At 47.6% G+C, this 13490-nt stretch overlaps 1 protein-coding gene across 1 annotated transcript in view; it reads left to right on the top strand.

The window, feature by feature from the left end:
• Positions 1 to 9184, top strand: part of CARD10 (caspase recruitment domain family member 10) — a 46114-nt gene extending 36930 nt beyond the window's left edge. The window contains exons 15-21 of the mRNA XM_036758414.1: positions 2617 to 2866; positions 3000 to 3072; positions 3601 to 3700; positions 4371 to 4529; positions 4624 to 4739; positions 6195 to 6310; positions 7351 to 9184. Coding sequence (XP_036614309.1) covers positions 2617 to 2866; positions 3000 to 3072; positions 3601 to 3700; positions 4371 to 4529; positions 4624 to 4739; positions 6195 to 6310; positions 7351 to 7558 — 1022 coding nt within the window. The 3' untranslated portion in view covers positions 7559 to 9184. The remainder of the gene's footprint in view (positions 1 to 2616; positions 2867 to 2999; positions 3073 to 3600; positions 3701 to 4370; positions 4530 to 4623; positions 4740 to 6194; positions 6311 to 7350) is intronic.
• The last annotated feature ends 4306 nt before the right edge of the window (positions 9185 to 13490 follow it).

The following is a 13490-nucleotide window of genomic DNA, read 5'->3' as shown; positions in this document are numbered from 1 at the left end:
CTCAGTTCCTTAATCTCCTCAGTTCCCATGACTTTCCTTTCCATCTCACCTCATGTTTGAATTTGCCATCATCTGCATGTTCCATGTTCCCAAACAACTCTGAAATTCCTTTATCCGATCAGAACCTTTTATTCCATCTTTTCCTGTCTCACGATCCCTAGCCCTGTTCTTTGCCCTCACAGTGACCCCCAGCCCCTTCACCCCTCAGTTTTTTCCCAGGCCATCACCCTTTCACTCTCTCTACTCTCCATCCTTCCCAACCTTGATCGCTTGGTGAACCAGTTCAACTCTGTTTTCCCCTCTTCAAGCCTCTTACCTCCCTGTCTTGTCACCAGTCATGCCTTGCTAAGCTCCAATCCTTGATTACTCCTGCCATTCACCTCCTTTGTTCCTGTTCACATGCTACTGAATGGTGTTGATGGAAATTGTGAAGCTGGTGACAGGGTCTCCTACACACTGCATCAGGCCAACATTCTCTTGTTTCCTAATTGATTTGCTATCCCAGTATCCACAGTGGCTGTTTCAAATCTCGACTTTCCTCAAGCATCTGATCTTTCCTCATTCTTCCTCAAATGGCACCACCTTCCTGCCTCATCTCAGCTGAAGAGCTCACTTCATTCTTGGAAAATATCAAGACCATTTCCCAAAAGCTCCCTCTTTCCCCTTCTCCTTCTCTCTCACCATTCAGACATCTTCCCCTATCTCTTCTTTTTACACCTGTCTCAGAGGAAGAGCTGAGTCTCCTGCTTGCCCAGGGAAACCTGTCTGCCCAAGTGATCCCGTTCCATCCCGTCTCCTCCTCCTCTATCACCCTCACTTTATCTCTTCTCTTCAATCTTTTCCCCTTTCTCCTGGCTACTTCCCCATTGCCTACAGATACATCTACATCTCTCCCAGCCTTAAGGAATGCTCACTTGATCCAAGCACTGCTTCTGGGAATCATCCTATATTTTCTCCTTCCCTTCTCAGCTAATCTTGAGAAGACTCTGATTTAAGTGCTGGGACAGGTGAAATCTCAAATAACCCAGAAAGCAAAGTTTCAAGCTTCTGTCCCTCAACTTATTTCCTCTTGCTCTGTTGCAAACCCTCTGCTTAATGGTTTTTGACCTTGTGATTCAACTGAAATGGCTCTCTCCAATGTTACCAGTGGTTTCCTAGTGGCCTTTTCCCAGTCCTTGTCCTTTCTGACCTCTTTCCACCCTGGACACTGTGTCATCATCTCCTGGATTACCTCTTCTCTCTAGATTTTCACGACATTGCTCTCCGGGTTTTCTTCCTATCTTTCTGACCACTGCTCCTCAGTCTCCTTTGCCGGTTCTTCATCCATATCCTGCCCACTAACTGTGGGTGTCCCCCAAGGCTCTGCCCGGGACCCTCTTTTTTCTCTCTCTACTATTTTGCTTGGTGATCTCATCTGCTCCTATGAATTCAATTACCACCTCTATGCCAGTGATTCCCAGAGCCCTATATCCCTAGCCATTTGCCCAAGCTACAGTCACCTTTCCCACTCATTCACCTCCACACACTCTATGATTCAGCTACCCTGGCCTTCCTGCAATTCATCAAAGACGTCATTCCATTTCCTGACTCCCATGTACTTGCACTGGCTGAGTCTGTGCCTGGAATGCACTGTTCTCCCACCTCCACTCCTGGCTTCCCTGAGTCCCTTGAGACTCTCCTTCAATCTTACCTTCTGCAGAAGGCTTTTCCCAGACCCCTCACTGCCCAAGCCTTCTGCACCCTCTGTATATACCCGCCATGCATCTTGTCCCTTCTGTTGGAACGAGAGCTCCTTAAAGGTGCCCTCCAGGCAGGGCCCCTGTTGTTTGCCTTTCTTCCTGTTCTCAGCACTTAGCCCAGAGGCTGGCACTTAGTAAATACCTGCTGAACAACTGACTTAGGCATATGTGAAATAGATTGTCCAGGCATTTGTTGATGCTGTTCCCGCTCATCAGCTGAAGCAGCACAGTCCCCCCTACCCCACGACTCTCTCCTGTTACTTAGGCTCCACTTTCTCTAATGGTTTTGTAGCCTGGGATCTGACCTCCCCATACACCTGGATTGAGCACTGGATTTGGAGTTGGGAAAGACTTGGGTTAAATTCCTGACCCTGACCCTGTATGACCCTAGGCACATCACCTAATAGTGCTAAGCCTCAGTTTTCCCATCTATAAAATGGGATGTAAGGACACTTGCATTTGTAGGGTTGTGATGATAGTGCTTTGTAAATCCTATAGCTGTAGAGAAATGTGTTGTGATTGTCATTTCTTCTCCTTGTCCAAAGACTGTTGAACCTGGAGTCAAAAAACTTGAGTTCAAATTCTGGCTCTGTTATTTACCAACTCTGTGACCTTAGGCAAGTCCCATTACTTCTCTGGGGCTAGGTTTCCTCATTTGTAGACTGGAGATAATAATTGTAGAGTGCACACTGGATGACCACTTGCTGTGGATGTTGGATGGCTTCTGGGCGCCTTCCAGGCCTGAGATTCTGTGATTTCTTGTCCTTCCTGCCTCACCAGGCTGTGAGGGACAGATGGGATCGTGGTTGGGCACGCACCAGGGAAGGTGTAGAAGAGGCCCTGGAATTCCATAGACATGTCTTCTTTGTGGGCCCAGTCTGCCCATCCCCCAGGGAGGACTCTGATGCCACCAGCAAGAAGGGATCGTCGGGGGTTGATTCCTTCTATGTCCGAGCCAACCATCCCTTGCCTGAGCAGGCTGACCCCCGGGCTCTGTGTGTGAAAGGCCAAGAGATCCTGCGTGTGGTGGACCCAGCGTATAAGGGCCGGCCTGAATGGTACTGTGCCCGAGTCGACCCCCTCACCCTTCGAGACCTGGACAGGGGCACAGTGCCCAATTTCCGGAGGTGACTAAGGGCTTACGGGCACATAGCAGGAGGGGTGGCCTGCTTGGCAAGGTGTGGGAGGAAGGCCCTGGGTATGGAAAGAGGGGTTACCATGCTCTTGCTCCCCTGACCAACACCCCTTACTTTCCTACAGAGCCCAGCAGCTCCTGGAGGCCCAGGACAAGTACCCACACTATGGTCGCTCCAGGAGTAACCGGGGGAGTAACGTGAGTGGGGGCTGGGGCTGGGGCTGGGAGGGGGTGGGCTGACTTCTCTCTTTCCCTTTGGGTGTAGTGGAGCTAAGAGGAGGGCAGGGAAGCTCTGGCACAGTATTCTAGGCCCTGCTTGACCTCCCTGGCCAGATGCGGCCCTCGATTTCTCCCTCACCCTACACCCCTAACTGACCCCTCCCTCCCCATTAGAATATAAGCAGGATGATAAGAGATTGTTGTGTTTGTACTGGTATTCTTGGTTCTTAGCACAGTGCCTGGTATGTAGTAGGCACTTCATAAATGCCCTATTGGTCTATCTTTCTGCCTGTCTTACCTATCTGTCTGAAAGTCTATATGTTGGAATGTCTTGTCTTTCTGACAGTCTGTCTGAAAGTCTGTTTGTGTGAAAGACCTGTTTGTCTGAAAGTCTGTCTGTCTGAAGGTCTGTCTGTCTGTCCTATCTTGTCCATCTGTCCTGATGGGTGGCAAGGGCAGGGTTCTGGTCAATTCTCTTAATTTGTTTTCCTCTCTCTGCCCACCCAGCTAAAGAAACGTGCCTTAGACCAGCTCCGCCTGGTGAAGCCCAGACTCTCGGGGGCTCCAGGTGATCCCCAGGAGCAGTTCTTGCTAGACCCTTGCCCAGGTGAGCCCCCCCACAGCCACTGTCCCTCAGACCTGGGGTGTCTGGAGCTTGGGTCCTCAGAGACATGGAGATAGCTGTAATGTAGTGGAAATTATCGTGCGTTTGGGTGGAGGAGAGGTCATTATTTAGGTGAAATGTATGAGCTTTCCTCTCTCTGAGGCTTGACTCTTGCAGCTGTAACACGAGGGAGCTGGATTTCCAAGGTCCTTTCCAGCAATTGATCTGATGATCCCATGATCTGAGTTCCAATCCTGTCATTTGTGACCTTAGGAAATTCCTTTACTTTCCCTGGATCTCACTTTTCTCATGTTTAAGAGATGGGAGGAGGAGGATCAGGTGATCTCTGGGGTCCCTTCCAGGTCTGGTTCTGGGCTCTTGTGATCTTATTGAAGTCGGTTCACTCTCTGTTTCTCAGTTTCCTGTAAAATGGAGGGGTTGGACTAGATGTCCCTGGGGTCCCTTGCACCTGTAGAGCTGTGGTCCTGTGAGAAGGACCAGAGAAGGGACCTGAGCTGTCCAAGGTCCTGTCCACACAGGGATTAATTTGGGATAAGGGTGCGCCCTGTTAGCTTGCAGATATGAGATTTTGATGATGGTTCCTGAGGAGGGCTAGTCTCCAGTGCCAGCACTTGCCCCTGGGCTTCAGGCTGTTCCTCTGGGTCTCTCCCAGAGCCTGACCGGAGCGCCAAGCCCTATAGCTTGGTCCGGCCTCTGCTGGTATCCTCCCTCCGTCCTGTGGTGCTGTCCCCTGAATGCCTGGCCCCCCGCTTAATCCGAAACCTACTGGACCTGCCCACATCACGCCTGGATTTCTACGTGTGCCCAGCAGGTAAGGGTAGGCCTGGGAAGGGAGAAGTGGGGAGGAGGGGACAACAGGTGCTGGGAGAGGCACTCAGAATGCCGGATCATATCTACCCCTGCAGAGAGCCTCACTGGAGATGAACCGCTGGTCCCTGCGGCACCAGGTGCCCCATCGGCCCAACCTGTTCCTCAGGGCCTGGGTGTGAGGGTCCGGACCATCCAGGAATCTATTGGAAAGGTGTGGAAGGATGAAGAGGGAAATCTGGGATGGGCGGTGATCCTTGAAGGCATGGAGGTGGGACTCTCCTTAGCTTGAGTGTGGGGGTCAGGGAGCCCAGTGTGGCTGTCTCCGTAGGGTCCTCAGACAGTTTTCCTTTAGAATCCCTAGTTTCCAATGATACTTCCTGTATGAAGCTTTTCCTGATTTCCTAGTGCTCCCCTTTCAACTCACCCAGCTGGGTAAACTTTGTGCCTGGAGGCAGGAGAACCTGAGTTCAAATCTGGCCTCAGACACTTGATAGCTGCATGACCCTGGGCAAGTCACTAAACCTCTCTTTCTCTCAGTTTCCTCATCTGTCAAATGGAGACAGTAGTAGCACCCACCCACCTCTCGGGGATGTTGTGACAATGAAATGCGATAATCATAAAGCGCTCAGCACAGTGTCTGGCACAGAGTAGGGACAATATAAATATTAGCTATTGCTGTAGTTGTAGGTAGGACTTTTTTTTCATTTCAGGAAAGATGAATTTCTAAGTACTTGAACTTAATTGAATCATGGGATCTTGGACCTAGAACAGGAGCAGAGTACATAAAATCCTGGTGTCGGAGTCTAGGAAAGATCCGAGTCCTGCTTGGGACGCTAACTAGCTTTTGACCCTGGACGAGTTCATTTCTCAGCCTCAGTTTCCTCCTCCGTAAAATGGGGATAATGATAGGATGCACGGCACAGGGCTCTTGTGAGGATCCAATGAGGGAATGCACGTAAAGCTCTCTACAAATGTTAGCCGTTGTTGTCATCGTCACTATGACCAATGAGGAAGCAAACCTAGGAAGGGGAATAAGGGCACCCAGTGAGCATCTAGACCCAGGACTTTGGACCCCTGACTTCACAGCTCTTTCCACTGGACCACGCTGTATTAGCTGCTGTGCACCTGCCTCTGCACTGGGCCTCAGTTTCCTTCTCCAGGAAATTTGGGTTGTGGACCAGATCTTCCCCAAGGTCCCACCCAGATCTATTATTATCTGACACTAATCTTGGACAGGCCAGGGCTCATTTGTGCCCATTTATTGGATGAGGAAACTGAGACCAAGAAAGGGCTTGCCCAGAGGTATGTAAGAAAGCCCCTAGGCCTCTCTGGGCCTCAGTTGCTTTGTCTATAACATGAAAGAGTTAGGCTACGTGACCTCTGAGGGCCCTACCAGTTGTCGATCTTGGACCCTATGTTCCCAAGGGCCCAAGTGTCCTGATGTTCAGGCCGTGGCTTTTTTTCCCTGCTAAATTGCTTTGTTTCGTCTAGATGAATGATTTTCCCAGCTGGAGGTGAGGTGGAGAACTTGTGATCTTCCTGTGACCCTGACTATATCTGGGGCCATGGTCGGGGCTGGGGAGGCAGCGGTAGGGCCTGGCGGCTCACAGCTCCCAAAGGCAGAACATGTGACCCAAAGGACTCTTTTCCCTGTTCCCAAATCTAGAACAAACACTGCTTGCTGGAGTTGAGCCCCCAGAGTGTGAGGGAGCTGGTGCGGAGTGAGATCTACCCGATTGTCATCCATGTGGATGTGACAGAAAAGAATGTTCGGGAAATCAGGTGAGGCCACGAACTTGGGGCTGTGGGTGTGTGTTGGGGGTGTGTGGGTGGGTACAAAAACCTGAGGGTGGTGGACAATGGGGGTCTTTTCTGGGGGTTGGGGGTGGGGGTACACGGGAAGCAGCCAGCAGCGGTCAGTGAGGAAAGGGCTGTGAGAGCAGGCCTGAGGGGGCCTGGGAGGGACTGGAGGATAGCAGCTGGTTTGCTGGGAGTACAAGGTTGGAGATGCTTGGGGGGCATGGCAGTGGAGGCCCTGAAGGACAAAGAGCCAGAGGTACAGTCTCTGCTAGTCAGGTAGTAAGTAGATAGAGGGCTACATTGGGAGTTCAGATTCCATGGACACTTATTCACAGTGTGATCCTAGGAAAGTCCCTTTCTTTTCTTCTCTGACTCAGTTTCCTCATCTGTCAAATGGACTACTTAAAATGCTAACTCCCTTCTGTCCTTGTTGTGAAGACAGTTCTCTGTAAGACCTAAACCCTATGGAAATGGGAATGGATTATTAGTTATTATTTATTTTTGCTTCTATCAGGCTGTTAGCCTTCTGGGGAAAGGGACTGTGTCCTATCTAAATTTCATATTTCCCCAGTGCCCAGCACTGGCCTTGATGTGTTTGATCACTGTTGGATTCGCTCTTGAAGAGCGAGGAGAGACACGTATGCAGACAGATGCTTTATAGATTAGACTATGGGGTAACAGGATCCCAGGTCTGGAGCTGAGAGGGACCTCCGAGGGGGTTTTTCCCCCTCATTTTACAGAGGAAGCACAGAGAGGTCATGGACCTTGCCTAGGGTCACACAGCTAGTTAGGGTCTGAGGTGAAATTTGAACTCACATCTTCCTGACTCCTATATTACAAATGGGGAAACTAAGCTTCGGAGAAGAGATGTGACTTGTCCAGAGGGCAGGAATCAGCACTGCTCCCTGAGCTGGGAGGGCTGAGGCAGGTGGCCCCGGACAGCTAAGCTCAGGGTCACATTTTAGTGTCTGCTCCAGCTTGGCCTCCATTCCCAGCTGACATCCCCACGTTCCCTTTGGCAGGAGTTTGCTGGGCCGACCAGGCTGGCGAGACTCGGAGCTCCTGAGGCAATGCCGAGGTGGGGAGCATTTGCTGTGGGACCTGCCATGCTCCTGGGCACGGGTGGACGCGCATGCCTGGGCTCATGCGGAGGAACTGGCCAAGGTGGTTCGGGGCCGTATTCTGCAGGAGCAGGCCCGGACAGTGTGGGTAGAATGTGGCCAGATCTAACAGCCCCTGCAGGTGGAGCCAGGAGCCCAGCTGGTCTGGGGCCTCCTGTTTTGGGGCAGGCAGACCATACCCCCCGGGGCCTGCCTCTTCTTTCCCTTGACTCCTTCCTTCTCCAAGCACTTTGAAGGTGGTGCAGACCTCCCTCGCTCTGGGAGGTGGCCCCTAGCTGCCCATCTTAGAAGACTGATGGCCTCTGGCACCAGAGGCTGTTGGGAGGTGGGTGGGATGGATGGCTCTCCTGATCTGCTCCTCTTGGGGACATTCAACACTCTAGCTGGGATTGGAGTAGTTGGGGGTGTGAGTGCTTCATTTCCATGCCCTCTCTATCCATCCCCTTTGTCCTGAGCTTCTTTTCAGCTCCAGGTTCCCATCCTATGGGCAGGAGTCAGAGGAAAGCCTGGCTCTCGACTGCTGAGCAAGGATTCTTAACCTGGAGTCCACAGCCCACCAACCCATGTGAGAACACATGGATGGCACACAAAGAATCAATGGAGAGATTTCAGAGGGTCTGTGAACTTGGATGGGGAAAACTGACAGCTTTCTTTTCAGTTTTCTAACCTAAACTTAGTATCCCCTTCAATTATGAATGTAGTCACAAACCACGATGCCGAGCAGGGTCCATCAGCCTCCCTGGACTTCCCACCCCAGGGGACCGGGCCATAAGAAAGTTGAGAACCTCTGGCCCAAAGCACATGGGGTCCGGCTGCTGCTCCTTCTGCCTAGCCCTGGGTCTGTTGTTTGGTCTCCTGGGATGCTTTCATCCACATGGGTGTATACCTGCCTCTCATGTGCCTCTGGGCTTTCTCCCTCTCATGCATATATCTTCTCCCTCATTCATAGAAGTTTCTTATCTGTGCTCACATGTACACACAAGTACATACAGATGTAGTGGTCACGCTGTTGTGACCTTGCCCATGCTCACGGACATACACAGAACACACGTCCACAATGCATTTGTCACAGGCACATATTCTCTCCCGTGTCTTCAAGGACAATATCACAGCCTTGGAGCTGGAACCCCCTCATTTTAGATGAGGAAACAAGCCTAGGGAAGGGTCATGACTTTCTAAAGGTCACATAAGTGGGGGATACCAAAGGCAGGATTTGAACCCAGGCTCTTGGGTCCAAATCCAGGTTTCTTTCTCCTGTACCACACTGTTACCATGTTAAATGTGCCCATTGATGACTTATGCATGTGTGTGCCCACTTACATGTGAGCCCACGTGTTCTCATTGGTGCTCCACATCCATTGTACCATTTACCTGCCCACACCTTCACTCACAGACTCTCCCTGTTGCCCTTTATCTTGTATACCATGTGTACAAACGTACATGTACATGGTCTCACCTGTATTTGCAGAGTTTGTCCATGTTCACATGCATTTCCTTGTTCTCCCCATGACCACACATTCATGCTCTCACATGTAATCTCATCCCACTTTTTGCAAACACATGTGTGTCTGCACATACCTCAGTTCCCCTGTGAGACACTGACTGAAAGCTGTGGAAACTTCCAGGATTGGCTAGAACTGGACACTTTACTGTGTATAAGTTATTAAGAGACTCTTTTTATTAGGAATCTGCTGTACAAAGAAGAAAATTAAATGCCATTTGATACAGAAAACAGTGTCTGGCTGCTGCTTGCTTTCCCTCCCACAGGGGCCTGGCTGACCAGGCTTTCTTCCTCCTGCCTGGCTCCCCGTTGCAGGGGACTCCTGCTGCTGAGGCCTTTCAATGCCTGCCCAGCCCCTCCTCACCCCCAGCAGCTCGGGTTTCTCTCCTGGCCTTGGAGCCGCCGCCTGCCAGGTGGGCCCCTGTCTTTGGGAGAACAAAGGGCCAGGCTGGGGCCCGGATCACCTTACCTGACCCTGTGGGACCCTTGTCCTCTTTGCTCCTGCCCAGATGGACCTAGAACACCTGGAGACCTGACCTTTTTTCTGCAACAGGTGTAGGGCAAATTGCCACCACCTGTGAGTCTCAATTCCATCATCTGTCCAGAAGAGGACAAAAATGACCTCTGCCGGACATGTCGTCCCACGTTGTTGGGGGTTCAGATGAAATGTAAAGGTGCTCGGTCACCTGGAGGAAAGGAGACATCCCAGGAGTCCACCAGGATTTAAAAAGCTGAAAGGATTTCATTATCTCATCCAACCCCTCATTTTACAGATGACGAAGCTGAGATCCAGAAAGGGGAAGAAGCTGGTTCAAAGTCATGCAGATAAGCCCATAGGATGCTATGCTGGAAGAGACTCCAGAGATCAGCTGCTCACACATTTTACAGATGAGGAATCAGGCCCAGAGCTTCCATGACTTGCAGAGGTCACACAGCTAGTGCATCACATCTGGGATCGAAGCCCCAGCCTTCTGACTCCTTATAAAGCCACTGATCTCACATGGAGTCAAGGAGAGGGTCTCCAACCTGGCACCTACCGATTTATCTGGCTGTGTAAGATGAGTGCCCTTCGATAAGCTGCCAGGGATAGGGGTGAAGGGGCTTGGGTGCAGGGACACATTTTTAAAGAGAGAAATGAGAAAGTAGAGATGGTGAGAATATACATTCTCCAAGGGAACAATGGACTATTGACCAAGGATGGAGTGTATTTGACAAGGTGCCTGGGGTCCTTATAAATCTAATTAAAGGGTCTTCAGACTGAAAAAAGAAGGGAGAAGGAGACAACTGCCTTGGTTATAAAGCTACATATCAATCAATGAGCACTTTAAGATGAGGCTTTGGGTATACAAAGGCAAAAATGAATCTTTCCTGCCGTCAAGGAACTTACATTCTATCAGGGGAGACAAAAATCAATGAATAAGCATTTATTAAGCTTCCACTATATGCGAGGCACTGTGTTAAACTCTAGGGACATTTAGAGAAAAACAAAACATTTTCTGCCCTCAAGAAGCTTATATTCTATCAGAAGAGGTTACATCACCACAAGCATTTATGTAGTACCTACTGTATGCCAGGTACTGGGTTAACTGCTGGTCAAATGAAATAGTCCTTGAGGAACTTAAATTTTACCCAGGGAGACAAATATGTCTTTGGACATATAAAAAACAGATAAAAGGTAGCTCCCATAAAGGAAGAGTATCAGTGGAAGGTGCTAGGAATAAAATCTAAGGCTTCAGATGCTGACACAAAAATATCCAAGATGTGGATGAACTTTCAAGGTTTCACAAACCCTAACATAAGGAAGTAAATTTGATGTTAAAATTATCACTGAAACTTGGTGAGGCTAGAATACAGCTACAGTAGACTATACATTCAAGAGGGACAGGAACCAACATGGGCAAACATAGAAGAGAGCACAACAGTGAAGATCATCAGAAGCAGAAACTATGGCTGTCATCAGAGTGTGCTACAGACCACCAGGTCAGAAAGAAGAAATTGATGAGGAGTCAGGAAATAACAGTGTAATAGGAACAGTGATATTCAATTATTTGGACATTTGTTGGAACTCTGCTAAAATCAGAGTGGTTCATAATTTTTAAAAATATATTTAATTTTTTCCAATTACATATAAAGACAATTTTTAACATTCATTAAAAAATTTTTGAGTTTCAAATTTTCTCCCTGCCTTCTGCCCTCCTTGAGAAGAAAGGCAATTTGATGTAGATTATACATGTGCAGTCATGCCAAATATTTTCATGTTAGCCACATTGCAAAAGAAAACAAAGACCAACCCTCCCCCACCCCCATAATAAAATTTAAAAAAAGCTTCAATTTGCACTCAGGCCCCCAATCCTTTCTCTAGAGATGGATAGCAATTTTTATCGTAAGTCCTTTGGAATGGTTCATAATTTCTGGGCTTGCCTTGAAGATAATTTCATCCTTCCAAGATAAGAGAAGCAATGAAGAGAACTATATTTTTAGACTTGATTCTAACCAACAAAGAAGAAGGCATTGTTGGAGTAGAAGTGATAGATTCCTTGTAGGGAGATGACATCTCCATTTTAGAATTTGTTAAAGAGGAGAGGAAAGCCATGGATAGCCAAATAGCCCAGATTTTTGATAAAAAGGTCTCAAAGGACTTAGGTTAGGGATTCTTAAGCTGGATCCATAGGAGTGTGGACAGATTTCAGGGGATCAATGACTTTGGTTTTAAAAAAAATCTTTTGATAATTTTTTTCTGATACGTTTCATTTTATGCATTTAAAAACATGTTTCTGAGAAGGGGTCCAGACTTCCTGTGCCAAGACGGTGGAGTGAGGAAGGAACCCTCTGAAGCCCTCCCAGATTCCTCTCCAAACAACTAGAAAACAGCTTTAGAATTGATTTGGGAGCAGGGAAGTAGCTGGGATGGGAGGGGAGTGAGGTCCAAGAGCAGTGGCAGCAGCAGCAACTGCCAGTCTCACAGCAAGAGGCCTCCAGCAAGGCTCCAAGTCTGGGGCAAGCTACCATCGAGGTCCCACCCTCCAGCAAGCCAACAGCCCCCTAGACAAGTGAGAAGTCTGTGCAGCTCAGCAAGGCCCCACCCTGAGCACAAGTCACCAGTGAGGTCTTGGCCCCATTGCTGACCAGTAGTGAAGCCCTGCCCTGAGGCAAGCCAACAGTGAGACCCCTCCACTCTTCAGGCAGATCAGCAACAAAATTAATCCTCCGGGGTCTGCTAGCAGAAAAAACCTGTTTCCATAGCAACCAAGCAGCAGGTACCCACTCTGGGGCAGACCAGAAATAAGATTTGTCCTCTAGGGCCAGAAAATGTTAGGGAAAAAAAGCTTAGAAAATCCTAGAGAATCAACTAAAAAAACTACTTGAAATTATGGACAACTTTAGCAAAGTTGCAGGATACAAAATAAACCCACATAAATCATCAGCATTTTTATATATTACCAACAAAGTCAAGCAGCAAAAGATAGAAAAAGAAATTCCATTTCAAATAAGTATAGACAATATGAAATACTTAGGATCTACCTACTAAGACAAACCCAGGAACTACATGAACACAACTATAAAACACTTTTCACACAAATAAAGATCTAAACAACTCAAAAATATTAATTGTTCATGGGTAGGTTGAGCCAACATAATAAAAATGACAATTCTACCCAAACTAATGTATTTATTCAGCATCATACCACTCACACTGTTAAAAATATTTTATAGAGCTAGAAAAAAGAATAAAATTTATCTGGAAGAACAGAAGTTTAAGGATATCAAGGGAATTAATGACAAAAATGTGAAAGAAGTTGGTCTAGCCACACCAGGTCTCAAACTGTATTATAAAGTGGTAATTATCAAAACAATATGGTACTGGCTAAGAAATAGAGTGGTGGTTCAGTGGAATAGATTAGGTACAAATTGCATTATAGTAAATGACCATTGAAGTCTAGTATATGATAAACCCAAAGATCCAAGTTTTTGGAACAAAAACTCATTATTTGATAAAAATTGCTGGGAAAACTGCAAAACAGTATGGCGGAAACTAGGTATAGACCAACACTTCACAACATATACCAAGATAAGGTCAAAATGGCTACATCATTTACACATAAAGGGTGATACCATAAGCAAAGTAAGAGAGCATAGAATAGTTTATCTGTCAGATTTATGGATAAGGGAAGAATTTAGGGCCAAAGAAGATGTAGAAAACATTAAAAAAATGCAAAATAGGTAATTCTGAGTATATAAAATTAAGAAGTTTTTGCACAAACAAAACCAATGCAACCAAAATTATAAGGAAAGCAGAGAACTGGGATTTTTTTTTTTTGCAACAAGTATCTCTGATAAAGGCTTGCTTTCTCAAACACATAGAGAACTGAGTCAAATTTATAAAAATGTATCATCCTCCAATTGATAAATAGTCAGAGAATATGAACAGGCAGTTTTCAGACAAAGAAATCAAAGCTATCTATAGTCATATGAAAAAATGCTCTAAATCAGTATTGATCAGAGAAATGCAAATTAAAACAACTCTGAGGTATCACTTCGT

This window comes from Trichosurus vulpecula, chromosome 5 (genome assembly GCF_011100635.1).
Source record: "Trichosurus vulpecula isolate mTriVul1 chromosome 5, mTriVul1.pri, whole genome shotgun sequence".
NCBI classification, from domain to species: Eukaryota; Metazoa; Chordata; class Mammalia; order Diprotodontia; family Phalangeridae; genus Trichosurus; species Trichosurus vulpecula.
This window is presented reverse-complemented; position numbering and strand designations above follow the sequence as displayed.